The sequence below is a fragment of the Eublepharis macularius genome, chromosome 12, assembly GCF_028583425.1.
Source record: "Eublepharis macularius isolate TG4126 chromosome 12, MPM_Emac_v1.0, whole genome shotgun sequence".
Lineage (NCBI taxonomy): Eukaryota > Metazoa > Chordata > Lepidosauria > Squamata > Eublepharidae > Eublepharis > Eublepharis macularius.
This window is the reverse complement of record NC_072801.1, coordinates 76,646,992-76,665,124: the sequence shown is the minus strand read 5'-3', so window position 1 is coordinate 76,665,124 and position 18,133 is coordinate 76,646,992. Positions and strand designations below refer to the sequence as shown.

General features: G+C 46.4%; 1 protein-coding gene across 1 annotated transcript; it reads left to right on the top strand.

Moving 5' to 3' along the window:
- The first annotated feature begins 1,128 nt into the window (after positions 1 to 1,128).
- Positions 1,129 to 17,732, top strand: C12H14orf93 (chromosome 12 C14orf93 homolog). The gene is made up of 7 exons (XM_054994672.1): positions 1,129 to 1,177; positions 5,538 to 6,183; positions 7,090 to 7,347; positions 7,879 to 7,940; positions 10,104 to 10,207; positions 11,821 to 11,933; positions 16,741 to 17,732. Exons 2-7 carry the CDS (start codon positions 5,668 to 5,670, stop codon positions 17,140 to 17,142), a joined length of 1,455 nt encoding a protein of 484 aa, XP_054850647.1. The 5' UTR covers positions 1,129 to 1,177; positions 5,538 to 5,667; the 3' UTR covers positions 17,143 to 17,732.
- The last annotated feature ends 401 nt before the right edge of the window (positions 17,733 to 18,133 follow it).

Genomic DNA, 18,133 nt, shown 5'->3' with positions numbered 1-18,133 from the left:
GATTTGTGCCTGCTGTGGCATGGCCCAGAGGGGTAAGCGTGCTGGCTGTGTGGGTGTGAGCGCTTGGGCGCAAGAACTCGCAGATAAACGGCTCTTGAAAGTTTCATTTTTAGGCAAAAAAACAGAAGGTCTGCTATTCCCGCAGGCATCAAAGCATATGTGGCTGTGATACAAAGGGAGGGTGGGAGGATGTCAAATGGTTGTTAAGTGGATGGTTTCCTCCTTTTTCTGATAACATTACGGGTTCTTGGGGTACTGCGGACCATTCCTTCCCCCATTTGCTACCCCCACATACTTCTGATAATCCTAATCCCTCACCTTTTGTAGTGTTTTCCTCCCAGTCTGTGTTCCTCTTTGATGTTTACAATTGTACAGGCTGGCATTAGCCCAGTCTGGCTGCCTCACAAAGCATACCTCCCCCCAAATACATTTATGCACCGTTGCGTTCTCTGGTTCCCACCCAATTGACGCGAAGGCTGTGTGTGCAGCGTGAAGAACCTAATGCAAATGGAAAAGGTTATTGCCAGCTGCAGGGCAGCAAGGATAGAGGGAACAAGGCAGGCCAAGATAAAGGTGTGGTTGAGTAGCAGAGGATATAAAAAAAAATATGCTTCCTGGCTTTGTGGCCTCTTTCTCCACATGCTCACGAAGGGGAAAGGAATGAAATGGGATTAAAATGGGCAGTAAGAGACTAGGAAATGGGCAAGGGGGTTCATTTCTATTAAATGTGCAACTGCAATAAGAATAAAGAGGGAAAATGATGGAACAGAGAAGGGGTTGGCAGGCAAAAAAGGGAACTAAACTGAGAGCAAATGGAGGTTGAGTGTAGAAACAGGCTGAAGAAATATGGAAGGAGAGCAAGGAGGAGAAGTAGCATTAAAAGGGATTGAGAGAAGGGTATGAAAGTGTACAAAAACAGGATAGGATGAGGTGTGGGAATGAAGGAATAACCTCAGTCCAGAAGATGAAGAATTGGCAGTGCCCAGCCAGTCTAGGTGTCCCCTGTGGGGGCCCTGCTCAGGAATGCGTGTGCAGCTTTGGTGTGTGTCTGTGTGCGTGCAGGAGATTGGCCAATCAGAAAAGAAGGGGGGAGCATGGGGGTGTGGCGGTTGGCAGCAGGGTGCACATCCTCCCCCACTTGCACACACACGAATACAAAGAGCTGCACGACCTTCCAGTATCCTTTTCCCGGATGGAATTGGGGGGGAGGGGAATATGGGCATGGCAAAGGGAGGGAGTGAAAGAGGAGGAATCCCAATTCTCTCTTGTTTGTTTTGCCCTTTCCAGGGAAATATACGACATACAGAAAAAGGGTTGTGTGTGACAGAATGAGAGAGGGGGGAATCAGGAGAGTGGGGATATGCTTGGCAAGAAGATATGTACATGGAAATATAGTGACTATACAGATGAATGTAAATGGAAACAATGAAAAGGCAAAGAGTATATGTTGTAATGAATGGTGAAGTGTACAACTAGATAGAAGGCAGAGCATGTACATAGATTGCTCATATTAGTTGCCCTTCATAGTATTTTAATTGCCATGTCTGGTTCTCAAATTGGGATTTTGAAGAATGAGGAATTTTTATAATATATTTTATTGTGGCTAAAGTGGAGATTTCTAATCAGATTATATATTAATTGAAAGTGGTAGTTATTCCTGGTTACTTCATCTTGAAAAAGAGTCTTGTCTGCTGTTTTGTATAACTACAGTTATACACGAGAGTTTATGGAAAGGAATGCATTTCAAAAGCTTCAGCAAATGAGTATCCCAGTCATACTCAAAGTTGTGTGTGAACATGATCAGGCTTCCAGAGGGAGTAATGTATGCATTTGCAAGGGAAATTGATACACCTTTTCTTATTTCCATTTAATCTTGATTTTGTTTGAACAAGGATGGTTAGAGAGTTGCAGATATTTATTCAATATCCTTCAGGGTGACAAATCTGTGTTAACGTGCGTTAATCATCCTTTTTTCACACAATCAGGAAGACTAAAGAGTGGGGCGATGGGGGTGTGTGTAGATTTCCTCCATCCCAATTTTTCCATTTGCATTAGCTAGCAGTTGCCAGTGCAAACACTGATCTACTGGATTTAAAGTCCCTTGGAATAAAAAGGGTATTCCAAGTGTGTGTACCTGAGATATAGTAGTCTTGAGGTAAATATCCACATAGAATTGTGGACTCTTAACATTAGAGGACGTGTACTATGTGGTGTGATCGGATTGTATCTGCACTCTAGGTCTGTTTAAAGTCTATAGATAAAGAGACAATAAATATCTTTAAATAAGAATGTGCCTTGCCCCTGGTAAAAAAATGCTGGCTTTTTTTTTAATGGTGTGACAGCTGAATATGTAGTTCTGAAGCTGCAGGTACGATCCTCTACTGTGGACAATCAGTTATGGGGAATTTGGGTGTTGGGGATACAAATTATGAGGGCTTGTAAGGAAAAACGGTGTTTGAGGAAAAACGGTTTTCTGAAAACATGGCTTTAAATTAGAAGGCGGGAGAGACAACCCTTGTTAGCATTACGGTGTGAGGGGCTGCGTGTGGCTGGGCATCCATTTCAAGCCCTGGGTTAAGGCCCTTGACATGACCTTGTCCATTTTAGTTAGCCGTTCAGTGTCTTGACGTGACTTCCCGCCAATTTGGTGAGGGCAAGCAAAATGTGATTATGTCTAGCATTTTTGTGTTTTAGATTCATGGATATTGTGATTAGGCGGCCACTTCGGAACCCCGTCCATAATGGAGGGCGTCTGGCTGAGGAAAAACGGGTAACGCAAAAGGAACTCGATGAGGCTGAGGCGGCCATGAAAAAGCGCCCAGCCTCGCGCATCTCCCTCAGGAGCCCCTTCTCCTCCGAGTCTATTCCTTTCTCCGCCTTCTTCTCAGCCCCCGGCCACGGCAACCAATCAGTGGCCTCTGGCTTCCGGGCAGTAGCCAATCGGAGCGCCGTGTAGGAGGCTGCGGACCGCGCCGTTTGTACACGGCTGCGACTACTTGTGCCTGTTCCCCTCCTTCCCGCGCTGTACACGCGGGATCGAATGCTGGGGAGCGCAGAATTCTAAACCGAGCCCCGGGCCTGATTCAGGCGCACTTATCACGTCTTTCCTTTGACCGCTGGAGAGCTGTCAATGTGTGTGAAAGGAGGTTAGGCAAGCGACGCCAGAAAGCTTTGCAAGAACGGGGCTCGCTGGGCTAACTAAAAACGCTCAGAAAAGTTGCAGTGCACATTCAGATGTGCAAATAAAATAAAATAAACCCTTGCAGGCAGGGCTTTTTTTCTGGGGAAAAAGGTGGTGGAACACAGTGGGTTGCCAGCACAGAGGGCAACTCTTGGTGGGAGGTGGTGCCCCTGGTACCATGTGTGCAATGTGCACACATATGCCCAAGACCAATGATGTCACTTCCGGTCAGCTGGAACAAGGGGAGTTTTTAAAAGTTTAAATCACCCTGTGTGAAAATGGTCACATGGCTGGTGGCCCTGCCCCCTGATCTCCAGACTGGGGAGTTTAGATTGCCCTCCATGGCGCACAGGCAATCTAAACTCCCCTCTGTCTGGAGATCAGGGGGCAGGGCCATCGACCATGTGACCATTTTCAGGCACTCCGTTCCACCAGGTTGCTTGCAGGACTTCTGCTTTTGAAAAGGAGATGTGTTTTGCGCTGACAACCTTGAGTTGGACCAGTAGCACCTATAAGACTTCAATAACATTTATTGTAGGGTATGAGCTTTGGTGAGACACAGCTCACTTCGTCAGATACAATTAGAACGTCAGTCCATCTGTCCTTATATCAAGGTATCTGAAGAAGTGAGCTGTGAATCATGAAAGCTCATGCCCTACCACAAATTTTGTTAGTCTTATAAGTGCGACTGGACTCTTGCTCTTTTCTATTATCAAGATATAAGGACAGATGGACTCACATTCTAGTTGTATCTGAAGAGGTGAGTTGTTTCTCAGGAAACCTCATACCCTACAATAAATTTTATTAGTCTTATAGGTGCTACTGGTCTCTTGCTCTTTTCTACTGTTACAGACAAAGTCTTTCTACAGAGACATCTGACACGTGAAGAACTGTTGGGAGATGCTATGTTTGCCAGAAAGACAGACAGAGCCCGCAACAGGGCATTGCTACACACTGGAGCTGTGTGAAGGGGCTGTGAAATGCCAGACGGGAAACGTCAGCCCATTATAACCTCTCCAGGTCCAAGCCCGGCTCTGGAAGGCAGCTCCAGCCCATTTTCATTTCTCGCTGCCCTCTGGCTGTAATCCCACAGTTTAGACTGGGCCGATTCCAGATGACTAACCTTAAGTCGCTTCATGCCGCCCTCTTCCGGATCGCGACGGGGAAAATGCGAAATATCGCGTTTCCTCGCGCGAGTTTTGCGCGTCGTCGCGCAAAACTCGCGCGAGGAAACGCGATATTTCGCATTTTCCCCGTCGCGATCCGGAAGAGGGCGGCATGAAGCGACTTAAGGTTAGTCATCTGGAATCGGCCCTGGTGAGGTGAAAAAGAGCTTTCTGGAAGGCAAAGATGAAATCAAGAAACCCTTTGAGGAGCCTTCTCAACCAGCTCTGTCTTTTAAAACTATGCTTTCCAGCTAACATTGCGTCTCCGAACACACACAATGCATCTCGTGTAGAGAGACTCTGTCTCAGCTACCCATCTTGATCTTAACCTTGTGTTGGCAGACACTCAAAATATGTGGATGATTTAGAATAAGGAAACAAGCAAAAGGCAATCCCCTCAAAACACCATGTTGTGATTAATACAGATTAATAATTCATAATAATAATTCATAATAATGCACTCAATACTATATGTTAGGCTTTCCAGGTCTCCCCCGGGGCTCAAAGTGGGGGACCAGAGGTCTTAGGTAAAAATTGCCTGAGCATATACATACTGCTTTACGCTGAGAATTACTGTACCTAGTTATATATACGTGTGTGTGTGTGTAGTTATAAAGTATATTGAAACTGGTCTCTATTAGGTGCATACAGCTGAGAATTATATCTTTTGTAGAATTTTGTTAATTATTCCTCTTGTCATTAAACAGTATATGTGTGGCCAATTTTTACGTACAGTATTGTATGTTTCATTCCATGAGAAAACATATTACAATTAATAATATTAATTAAATCGTGTTTTGAGGTCTTTTAACCTGTTGGTTTGTTGGCATTATCTGGACCTAGTCATATTTATTCTGTTGATGGTTTAGAATATGGCAATGGATGCATTAAAACAGATTAAAATGTACATGGAGCACAAGAGCAACAACCCTATCTTAGAAGCATCCTGGAGTTTACTATAGTTAGCGTACGTTTCTAGTGAGTGCAAGTGTTGAAACAACATGCCCTGATTCTGTCGCTTATAAGCTTCAGCTTGGAGTTATGGGGGGTAGTGAGAGCTTTTTATTTGGAAGAAACTCAATGGAGGCATTTGGATTTTCACACTTCTTTTCCAAAGTAGCTATCTGCTTACTTTGTCACACTCATAAAACACTTTTTATTTTTCTTGACAGCCTGTTTCCTCATCTCAGGCCAGTACCTGCTTCTTCCTAGTTGTTCCATGGGCCTGAACTCCAAAGATTACATCTGGAGCTCATTTTACCTACTTCGAAAGCACTGCCTGAGAAATCCCCGGAGTCCCTCATAATCTCCTGAGCTGCCATGTCGTTCAGCGCTACCATTTTGTTCTCCCCTCCTAACGCGAAAGAAACTAAATGTGGCTGCTGCACCTGCAAGCAGGAGCCGGGGGCTCAGGCGGCAGCCCCAGCGCCAACCCCCTCCCCACCCTGTACTCCCATCACTGTTACAGGCACGGGGTTGGCGGTCCAGTCTTCCGAGCAGCTCCTCCATGTCATCTACCAGCGGGTAGAAAAGGCCGTGGGCCTTGCGGAAATGTCTCTGAGCTTGGCCAAAGCCAACAATGAGGCCCTGAAGCGCCTAGAAGAGGAAATGGGGGTGCTACGTCGTGGAATGGCCCCTCCTGTCAAAGCTAGCCCCTTGTGTGTTCCAGAGGAGAGGCAAGAAGAGAATGAAGAGGAGGAGGAACGAGAGACTGAAGGCTTCCAAAATGGTGTCCAGGTGGTCATTGAAGAGCTGAGGCAGCTGGGAGCAGCGGCGGGGCCACCCGGGCCCTTGGGTTTCTCTCCTGTGCAGCTGGGAGCTGGGGGGCTTGGCGGGGTACGTAGGTTGAGGGTTAGGGGCTTTTTAAAGTTGTTCTTCTCACCCCACAAAACACACACACACAATCCCCATGTCCCTCTGGTCAGGCACAGATGGCCTCATGAATATTTGACGGCATCTCTCGCCTTCCCTGCCAAAGACCTGCTCAGGAGAGAGGCATTCTGGGAGTCATGCCAAGCTCGGCTTCGCTGTTGTGGCCTGGGGTTGAGGGGCCCTGGCACGAGCAAAAAGTGTATGTGTGTATATGATCGCAAGGCTGGTACAGGAGAGGGGCGGCAGCCGCTAGTGGTGGTTAAGAGGCACTGGCAAAACTCGGATTGGGGGAATTCAAGGCTAGTGGCAGAGTGTTTTCACACATGACATGAAAAGGCTCCTTTGAGCTTCCTGTTTTATTTGCGTCAAGTGTGAATTTTGCCTACGTAAGAGAAAAAGCCGTTTCGGAAGCTAACGGATGTTCGGGCCAATCTGTGTTTTTCATTATTTTACCAATATAAAAGAGCAAGAGACCAAGAACACCTATAAAACTAACAAAATGTATTGAGAGACAGCTCACTTCTTCAGGTATGCGCTGCTTCCCACAAAGGCTCATACCCTACAATAACTTTTGTTAGTCTTATAAGTGCTACTGGTCTCTTGCTCTTTTCTACTGCTACAGACGCGGCTACCCTTCTTGATCTATTACCAATACAGACCAGTTAAATAAAACAACATCTTCTGTTTGTGACAGGGTATGAAGGAAGGAAATGACAAGGCGACTTTCTGAGGCAGAGAGTGTCACAGCCTGGGTCTAGAATAAGTGGTTGTAGAACTGGAGGGTGGGGGGGATAATTCCAGAGCTGGAAAGGGCTGGTGTGTGGTGCTGAGGCCCATAACACTGGGTTGTTCAAGTCTTTCCCTCCTCAGGTAGCAGAAGAATCTCCCACAGTAGATACCTCCATGCAACGAGCCTATGCTACACCCTCTTCTCCTGTTCCTCAGACAACTCTACCACCCCTGGATGATCCTCCTCTCTCCTGCCCAGAAGTGTCTCCCAACAGCACCACTCTGGAGGATGCTACACATGGGGAACCACGTTTTACTTTGGGCTTCGCAAGTCTTCCTTGTAGAAGCCGAAGCATCGGGCAGAAGAACGCAAGGCGCAAGAGGGACCTTGTGCTCTCAGTGAGTTGCCTTCCTTCCTTGGCTTGCAGAAGAGATTCTTTTGTGCAAGGCACTTGACACACAACCGGGGATGCTGCACATCTTATTTAAAATAAAAACCAGGGCATTTTTCTGGGAGAAGAGATGGTGGAACTCAGCGGTGGGATTCAAGACCTCACAATAACATCACTTTGGGTCAGCTGGAACAAGGGGGGAGTTTTTTAAAGTTTAAATTGCCCTCAGTGAAAATGGTCACATGGCCGGTAGCCCCGCCCCCCCTGATCTCCAGACAGAGGGGAGTTTAGATTGCCCTCTGCACTGTTTGGCAATCTAAACTCCCCTCTGTCTGGAGATCAGGGGGCGGGGCCACCAGCCATGTGACTATTTTTAAGAGTTGCCAGAACTCCATTCCACCGCGTTCCTGCTGAAAAAAAGCCCTGATAAAAATTATTTGACGTTAGTTTGTGGAGAAGCCTCTCTCTGTTTTAATAGCTTTGGTTTATTGAGTTAAAGCTAATGTTCAGTTCTTGATCTTTCTATTTCCTTTTCCAGAAACTGGTTCATAATGTCCACAATCACATCACCAACGACAAGAGGTTTGATGGCTCTGAGAGGTGAGTTTTGGTTGGGGTGTCTTGTTTCCATCACAAATACCTTTCTCTTACGTTTTTATCCTATCCTTTCTCCAAGGAACTCAGGAAGGTATGTATGCATTTCAGCTGTCAACTGTAGCCTTACAACAACCCTGTGAAGTAGGTTGAGGTAAAAGAGAAGAAGAAGGGCTATTCCAATTTACCCAGGGAGCTGCATGCGGTGTGGCTTTTTTGCATCTTGGTCTCACCAGTTCTACTCTGACCATCTAACTACTACCCCATGCAGCCTCATAATAGAGCTCTTCAGCTTTTAATAACTATCTGGAAGGCAGAATTTCAATAGGTATAGTTTCTATCCTCACGTAAGGCATCAGTGGTAGGAGAAACTGCATGGAACAAATTCCTTTCCTGTATTGATCTGGAAATCCTACTTCCAGTGTCTGGAATTTGAACCTTCTCTATTGTCACTTAATAAGGTCTCAGATTCAAGTTCACCTTACTCTGCTTAGTTGTCTCTTAACACATACAAATCTCTTCATGGCCTTGGTCCGGCATATGTACGGGACCGCCTCCCTTCCTATGTTCCTCCATGGCAGCTCCGCTCATCTGAACAGGGTCTCCTGCAGGTGCCACCTTGCACATGGGCAAAATCAACAGCAGCCCATACACGGGCTTTCTCTGTGGTGGCCCCTACCCTGTGGAATGGCCTGCCTGAGCAGGTCAGGAGTGCCCCCACTCTCTTAGCTTTCTGCAAACGATGCAAAACTGAATAATTCAAAAAGGCTTTTATATTGTAGAGGGGGGCGTGTCTCAGGTGCTTTGCTAATAAGTTAAGGAGCATAGACTTCGCCACTATATTGCCTTATGTACTATCTGTTGTTTTAAATAGGTGCTCCCAGGGCTTATTTCGAGGGGGTATGCGCAGGAACGCAGTTCCGGCAGTTCCCCAAAGAGGTCACATGTAAGGTGGCCCCACCCACCTGACTCTTGGCCATTTTGGGCCTGTTTCGTCCTGGATTGGGGCCAAAACGGCCCGGATTGGGCCTCTGACGAGTGGTGGATCATGCTCCTGTTCAGCAGTGGCTCAATCCTGATCATTTTAGGCCCCTTTTTGGCCATTTTCAGCCCCCTTTTGCCTTTTTGGGCCCAATTTCGGCCCTGAATGGCCAGGATTGGGTCCAAAGCAGCCAGGATAGGTGATGTCAGGGGGTGTGGCACATGCAAATCAGTTATGCTAATGACACATTTCCAGTGATGTCGAGGGGTGTGGCATATGCTAATGAGTTATGCTAATAAATTCCTCCAGCTCTTTTTCTACGCAATGACCCCTGGGTGCTCCTATGAGTTACTCATGATTCATGTGGTCAAATGTCAGTCCTAGAATTGCTTATGTTCTGTTTCAGCATTTCTTCAACTCTGTATTGGATTCTTACTAATTTTATACCATTGTAAACTTGTGTTCATTTACCCTATGGCATTGTTTATGGAAATGTCCTTGCAATCGACTGTCCTAATCTCACCCTGTGTAATCCGCCTTGAGTCTCAGTGAGAAAGGTGGACTATAAATGACATAAATAACAACAACAACAATAGCAACATGCTTTAACCGTTGATACTCACAGATGGTTTAAGGATTGGTTAAAGGCAGATTTCTCCTCTTCTTCCTCACACACATGCACACACTCTCCGAGGACTTGCTTATTCTAATCCCTGCTTCCACCATAATCGTCACATAGAAAGAAGAATGTAATGCTCAGGACAGGCATATAAATATTTTAAATACATACATAAATTGAAATAAACTAAGAGGTGAAAGTTACTTGATCTCGCGTACGTGAAGGGGGTATATTCAGTTCCTTTTTTTTTTTTTTAGAGCTGGGAAACTTGGTCTAGCTGTCTTCTCTTCCCTAATTTAAAGTCTGATTTGAGGATGATGTTTGACTAAGACTTTCCTTTGGGACCATGCATTTGCACAGACTTGTTTAAACTGGGCTGTTCGCATGGGAAGGGCATTAGTCCAAGAGCAAAAGACCCAAGGGAAAGTGCTTTTTCCTTGCCAACTTCACGTTTAAATCTAGCCGAACTCATTATATCTGACATGATTTTGTTGGAGAGAAGGGCCAGGATATGTCAGGTGTTTTGGTGTTCACGTCTCCCTTCCCTCCCTTCCTCGTTCTCTTATAGCATTAAATCTTCATGGAATATCTCTGTGGTGAAATTCTTGCTGGAGAAGCTGAAGCATGAATTGGTAGCAAATCACCACAATTACACAGACAAAGAGCTAAAAGGTAAGATGGGGATGAATAAAAATTCTTCTGACATTGCATTTCTGGATGTTATTGCTATAGCATATCCAAAACAGAAACATTTCCATTCCTCTTCTCTCCCTCTTTCCCCCGCCACTACAATTCTTTACAACAATCCTTACTTTTTAAAGGCATTTTTTCTGGACTTCGAATAAACATAGTTTTTTTAAAGTTTTCTTCAGTGTTGGAAATAAACAGGTGTGAGTGTGTGTGTGTGTTAATTCTGGGGTTTATTGATAAATTTTGTGTGTATTTATTTACAAAATTTATACTTTATCTTTTGGCCCTCATCAGGGCAACTAGGGTGGCCAACAGGTTAAAAACATACATAATAGAGAGACACATTAAAAACCATTAAAACCAAACAAAAACACATGATTAGAACAGTTAAAACCAAGCTAAAAATGCACATACAAAACATAAAAACAATTAAAACATAGGGCAAGGAAGGATCAATGAAGAATGTCAGACAAAACAAAAAAGTTTTTATTTGCTGGTTGCAAGTGGCAGCAGAAGAGGACAGGGAAGTCTCTCTGGGGAGAGAGTTTCCGGTCCTCTCCTGGATTGCTACCCACCTAATCACAGGCGCCTGCAGCACCCAAAGCAGGGCCTAGGAAGATGTCTGTAACAATTTGGTAGGGTCGTAAGGGAGTGGGCGGTCTTTCAGGTAAGCTGGTCCCAAGCCATGTGAGGCTTTAAAGGTCCCCATCAAAACCTTGAATTGTGTCTGGAAACAGACTGGGAGCCCATGCAGATGGGCCAAGACTGGCGGGATATGAACCCTACAACCCGTTTCATTCAATGTCCTGGCTGTAGCGTTCCGCACCAGTTGGTATTTCCAAACAGTTTCCAAGGGCAGCTCCATGTAGAGTGCCTTGCAGTAATCCAATCTACATGTAATCAGGGCATACACCCAGGGGTGGCGGCAGGGTTTCTGGCGCCTGTGGCTGCCCCTACGTGCGCGTGCACATAGTGCGTGCCCACCCCCGGACTGCATGATGATGTCACTGCATGCTGACATCATCACGCAGCAAGCTGGCCTCATTGGCCGGTGGGTGGCTGGGACGGTGCGCGGAGGCTGCCCGCACTCCCAGTCGGGCGTGGTGCATGGCTGGAGAGGTTCCGCACGCTGCCCCGGACACCTGCCATGCCTGGCCCGTGGCTGCTGCACCTGGCTGGAGGCGTGTGTTGGTGGCGGCGGTGGCATGAGGCTGGCCGGCTGCAGCAGCTGCAGGCCAGGCACGCCAGCTCCGTGGCATGCGCCTCTGCCCCCAGCACCCCCTCTGGCGCCGCCTTCAGTGCCTCAGCACCCGCGGCACTCGCCTCACCACCTCAATGGTGGCGCCATTCTGTTCTCACAACAACCCTGTGAGGTAGGTTAGGCTAACAGTGTGTGGCTGGCCCAAGGTTACCCAGCAATCTTCCATGGCAGACTGGGGACTTGAACCTGGGTGTCCCAGATTGATGTTTTAACCACTATACCACACTGACTTTGAAAGACAGCTGTTTGCACCCATACTGTGGTCTTTCATCTGGCCCTCCTGGGCTCCCTGCTTTCCGTGCCTGAGAGCTCCTCACTTTTTGTACTCTGCTAGGAGCCTGCGTGGCCTACTTTCTGACCAAGCGACGCGAATACCGTAACTCTCTCAACCCCTTCAAAGGCCTCAAGGAGAAGGAAGAGAAGAAACTGCGCAGCAGACGCTATCGGGTAAGGCAGAAGTGCACCACTCAATAATTTCAAGGGCCACTCCTGTCCTATTGTTAACTCAAGAGGGCCGTGCGGCTAAATTAACTGCAGGAAAAGCACGTTCGTCAGATTTTTAATCCAAACACATATGTACATCCATTTGATGTTGGGATATTTGTAAACAGATAAAGCAAACATAAAAATGCACACCGCAGTGCAGGAGGCTACTGCATCAGTATTCTCACTCACACACCTCTGTGATCTTCAGATGAAGATATAGGCTGAATTCGGAATCGCAGATTAAAGAAAAACTTAACACAAGCCCAGTTTGTTTCTTAGTTTGCACACAGGCCAGTCGCGTCTCTTCACGTACCGAGAATCACAATTCAGTGCGAACTTGTTACATGTACGGTTGCCAATCTCCAGATGGGGCCTGGAGATCTGCCAGAATTGCAACTGATGTCCAGATGACAGAGTTCAGTTTTCCCGGAGAAAAATGGCTGCTTTGGAGGGTGGACTCTGTGCCATTATGCCCCATTGATGTCCTTCCCCTCCCCAAACCCTGCTTTTCCCAGGCTCTACTCCCGAATCTCCAGGAGTTTCCCAACCTAGACTTGGCCACCCTAGTTATACATGATGTACAAATACAGATGAATGGACTAACCTGAGTTAATTTGCTCCCCACTAACCAGAATAATAAGGCTAAATTAAACCCTGGTTTTAGGATCCCTGTTTAAAAGGGGGGAAGATAATGGCAGTTAACCTGCTTTTGTACATCAGTGATAACTGAAATTAGGATTTATTATTTTCAGCGCAAAAAATGTTAAGGAGAGGAGGGCGGTTCATGCAAGTCCAGCACCAACCTGGGTTCTGGCATGCTTTTCCTTACCCGTTTCTGAACGTAGCCATATTCACCATACCTGGGCCGATTCCAGATGACTAACCTTAAGGCGTTTCATGCCGCCCTCTTCCGGATCGTGACGGGGAAAATGCGAAATGTCGCGTTTCCTCGTGCGAGTTTTGCACGTCGTTGCGGAAAAAGTCGCGCGAGGAAACGCGATATTTCACATTTTCCCCGTCGCGATCTGGAAGAGGGCGGCATGAAACGCCTTAAGGTTAGTCATCTGGAATCGGCCCATGTCAGCTTTCAAAACCCCATACTTTTAAACTTACAAATATCTTGCATCTTCACGTTACAGATTATACAGGGTCTGTGTCTCTTCCCTGTGTCTAGTGTAACAGTCACACTTGATTTACATGTTCTCCCAAATTCCCTTGTGCGCAGACCCTGATTTGGATTGCAACTGCAGCATGCTTGAAAAAGGTGTTTCGGCCTCGCCCCTCCTCCCATTTTTCTGACCTGAAATGATCCAGGGAGGGGTATGGTTTGGCCTATTGGAGAAAAACACAAGTGTATCCATGTGTTTCCCCAACATGCCAAAATAACACATTCTTGGGATGATTACAGGACAAGAAAATGGCACAGGAGGGAAGACAGAAACCACTGAGTACACCACTGTCGTGATCCAAATCAGACACTGTATGCAGTCTCTCTCTATATGAGACATCTGACATGTGAAGAATATGTGTGGCGAGATGCAATATCAGCCAGGAACAGCAGTTCAAAAAGACAGAGCCAGCAGCAGGGCAAAGGCGTTGCTATACACTGGAGTTGTGTGAAGGGGCTGTGAAATGCCAGGAGGGAAACTTCAGCCCATTATAACCTCTCCAGGTCCAAGCCTAGTTCTGGAAGGCAGCTCCAGCCCATTTCCACTCCTCTCTGCCCTCTGGTTGCCATCCCAGGCGTTTCAGATGGGAGAGGTGAAATTGACAGAGCCTTTGGGGAGGTGAAGATGAAATTGACAAACCCTCTGAGGAGTCATCTCCACACTTCCTGGCTAACATTGCGTCTTCCTATGCTTAATGAACACGCACCAAGGCATCTCATGTAGAGCAACTCTGAGGATGGCCTTGTGAGTCATGTGTGACTGTTAAGCAGGGTGGAGACCTTAGATCCAGCCTGTATACTCCATAATGTGTGAAGAGACCCTTAAGTCACTGGTTTGGGGAGTTCAATTGTGATTAGAATTTTCAGTGGAGGACTACCAGCACTTCATGTAGAAAAGGGATTTAAGATCCCATCTTTAAAAAATGACAAATCCCTTGTAATAACACACCCTCTGTGAAGCCAACTCATTACTGTTACATGTACATTCGAACACATTCCATCAGTTGCCTCAAACAAAATGTAGTTTAAAATGCAATTTAATTTGGATAATTAATACCTGCAGCAATCAGTTTTTATTGCTCAGCTGTGTGTTTGCATTATATTTGAACTAAGACTGATCTTTGACTTCAGAATAAGCCAGGTTTATTTGAACTAGGTGTAATTCTATGACTTTTTATAGTCTGATTCTAATAGTGTTAGAAAGGGATTCTGCTAAATTCAATTACTGCGTAAGGCTGCAATCCTATTCACATATACTTGGGGTTAAACATCTGAGTTAAGACTGCAGCTTTCTGGTACAATCCTATGCACGCATGTTTGAAAGTAAGTGGACTAAACTCAGTTGGACTTTCTATAACTGAAGGCAGAATTTGAACAGTGATTTATTTATTTAATGAACATGATCAAATTTTCAGGCTGAGAGAGAAAATCCAGTTCCTATCCCTAAGGACTATGTATAAAGCATGTCATGCATCAAGATACTGCACGGAAGTGTCAATTTGGGACAAAGTTTAGAAGAGGGAAGGGCAAAATGTGCCAAGGAAAGAGGGGGCCCATTGAAATGATGGCAAGCTCTATGTGCAATCTCCAGAGGCGAACATTGTTAAGGAAGCTTTAAGCACAATAGGAAAGATCCTTAGTCAGCAATGCCTTTAAGGCTGCAGGCTCATGAACTTGAAAGGAAATCCCATTGAATAAAATGAGCCTTCTGAGTTATATAAAAACTGTGCTGTCGAGGTGGGGAGGGGGCGCCATAGGATACTCTCAGTCAGAAAGATGTTAGTTGATCAAGCCAGTGTGGAGTAGTGGCTAGACTGACAGCCTGAGGGTCTACACAAAAGGCAGCGGTGAGTGTTTGTCAAGCGGAGGGAGACGTCATGTTAGCCAGGAAGCCTAGTTTAAAAAGACAGAGCTGGTGGAGATCGCTCCTCAGAGGGTTTGCTAATTTCATTTTCTCCTCCCCTAAGGTTCGGTCAGTTTCACCTCTCCAGTCTTAAACTGTGTGGGATGGCAATCAGAGGGCAGCAAGGAGTGGAAATGGGCTGGAGCTGCCTTCCAGAGCCAGGCTTGGACCTGGAGAGGTTATAATGGGCTGACGTTTCCCTTCTGACATTTCACAGACCCTTCACACATCTCCAGTGTATAGCAAAGCCTTTACCTTGCCGCTGGATCTGTCTGTCTTCCTGGCTAACATTGCATCTCCCGACATGTGTTCTTCATGTGTTAGATGTCTTGTGTAGAGAGACTCTAAGATCTGGGTGACCCAGGTTTGATTCCCCGCTCTGCCATGTAAGCTCTCTGGGTGGCCTTGGGGCAGTCACACACACTCACCCTAATCTATCTGACAGAAATAAATGGAGGAGAGGAGAATGATGTAAGCTGCTTTGGGTCACTGCTGGGGAGAAAGGTGGGGTATAAATGAAGTAAAATATAAATAAATATTGTTAAATAAACCATTACCATTCGCTTTCCCTCTCAGAGAAAGGGCAAAACCAAGCGACTAGATCATTTAGCCTGCATCCCGCTTGTTTTCCGTGGCATTTATCAAAGCAGTGATAGTCTTCTTTATAAAAAAAAGAAAAAAACTGTTTGCATTGCAAATTGTCAGTCAGGGTCCAGGAAGCAAGAGCTCTCTATTGCCACCGATCAGTTCCTGTGCTTGCCTATGAAATGCTGGCTATAGAGGAGCTGGGGCTTGCGCAGGTCCACTGAACAGCTTCCCGATTTAATGAGGAGGTGGGCCACAAACAATGCATAGTTGAAATTTGCCCAGAGGCTGAAAATAGGCAAGATGCTGCAATACCCTATTGGCCATGATCACTCTCTGTTTCCCGCCACTTGCCCCTTATAAATCACTGGTCCCCATTTGGTCCCTTTTTTTGCCTTGAAACTTAAAATTAGAAGGAGTTGCTAGAATTGCCGTGCCTGAAAGTTCACCTTCCTTCCCAGACTTAAATATCTGAGCGGGTGTATACTTTGTGGAAGGCATGTATATATGAATGTATGTGCAAGGCCACTCAAGTACCTTAGCCGGCAACTTAGCATGTTGCATTGGTGAAGTTTTATTTATTTATTTGCTTTATTTATAGCTTGCCTTTCTTACTGGGACTCGGAGAGGAGTCTTACATTTTGAATTGCTGAGAAATGGTTGAATTTTGAATGTTTAATAGTAAGCAAGTGATATCCTTTCCTCAAATATTTTAAACCAAAAGTACAAAGATTGTCTTGACTTTTAAAACAGTACTGGACAGACTACTCAAGTGAACAGGAAATAAGGTCTTCAACATTGTCTGAAGGGGGCAGGGTTGGACTTGGGTATGATACTCTCATGCTAAATGTTGCAAGCATGTCCCCGTTTTCACCTGTCGAATGTCAGAAGGTGTTTAACCTCTCCATGGGCCATATACTCTGCAGGCCTGGAGACAGGGGACAGTTCTGTCATCCTCCAACCGGGTTGTGAAGGAGGAGCTGAGGGGGCGAGCGGTTTGGAAAGAGCAAAATGGGATGTGTGAGAATAGCTGGGGTGAGTAACTGCAGGGGTGGAATCAAACACGATATTCTTAGAATGACTAATTAGACTGTCTCTTGTCTTCCCATCAGCTTTTTGCAAACCGCTCGGGGGTGGCGCGCTTGCTAGGGCCGGAGGAGCAGCGGTTGTGGCAGGGTGTCACCGAAGAGCTCATGTCTGACGAGGAGGACAGCCTGAGCGAGCCGGGGGTGTGGGTGGCACGTCCCCCACGATTCCGGGCTGCTCCACTCACCCAGCTCTGCTACCGGCTTGACGCCAACTCGAAGCATGGCACCAAAGCAAATCGGGTATATGGACCGCCCTCAGATCGCCTGCCCTCCGCCGAAGTTCAGCTTCTGCCCCTCCACCTATACAATTCCCATTTTCAAGAGGAAGAAGCCGGAGCTGGTACACTCCCTTGCCCACCTGCCCACAAGGGCTTTTGTCCTGACCTCAACTCCTTTGTGGAGATCAAAGTGGAAAAGGATGAGTGACCTAAGAGGGCTGTCTGAATTTCATCTGGCAACCAAAAACAGAAGGGAGGATAGTGGTTGGAACCATGGAAGATGCCGCGACTGTCCGCCTTTGGTTCTCCTTCAAGATGGGCAGAGAAGCAAGTGGCCTGCCATGCCCGGAATGAATAGGGAAGAAGACGCCCCTTCAGGCCAGAGGACCCAACTATGGGTTGAGATGGAGAAGAAATGGAAACTGGGATGAACAGAGCTGGAAAGCAGCCCTACGCAGTAAAGATAGCAGACTTGTATTCAGCAGGTTCACAGGATGAGTATGAAAGGGGCAGGATTACAAAAGTAGCCCCCAAGCCTTAGACCAAGGCAAGCCTGATACAGACTAGGAGTCCTTATAAAAGAGGGCTGCATTATGTGAAATGGTTGATCGAGGAACAATTACTCTCGGGCCCATCCTAGAGATCCTGGTACCGAAAGGCTGATAAGGCGTCCTAAAGAGTGGGAAATTGTTTTCTGTTTAATGGATCTGCTTTGGGGACTTCAGGGTGTAGTAGATGCCTGGGGAACATCTTGCTGTACGTCTTCATGGGTTTGAAGATGGGTCGAAAGAGGCAATATAAAAAGATCCTTACAGAACCTTACAGAACGTACGTGTCTTTTTCTTGGCTTTTATTCCTCAAGACCTAAGAGGCAATGAAAAGACAGACAAATTGATGGTGGAGGAGGTGGAGCTGCAACTCTTAAACAGATGGAAGGGTTGAAATGGGAGTTCCTGGCTTATTAGGGAGCAGAAATATACATTTGCTGGAGAGGGAAGTCAGCCCTTGAAACACCCCTTGCTTCTGCCTGTTTCTGCATGCCAGGGTTAGATCCAAGCAACTTATGGATTAGAGCAGTGGTCCATTAGTCCAGCATCTGGTCTCTCACCGTGGCCAACTAGGCACCCCAGAAAGTTTACTAGTAGAGTACGGAGGCCAGTGCTTCTGCCTGCTGTCCCCGTCCCCCATCGGCATTCATA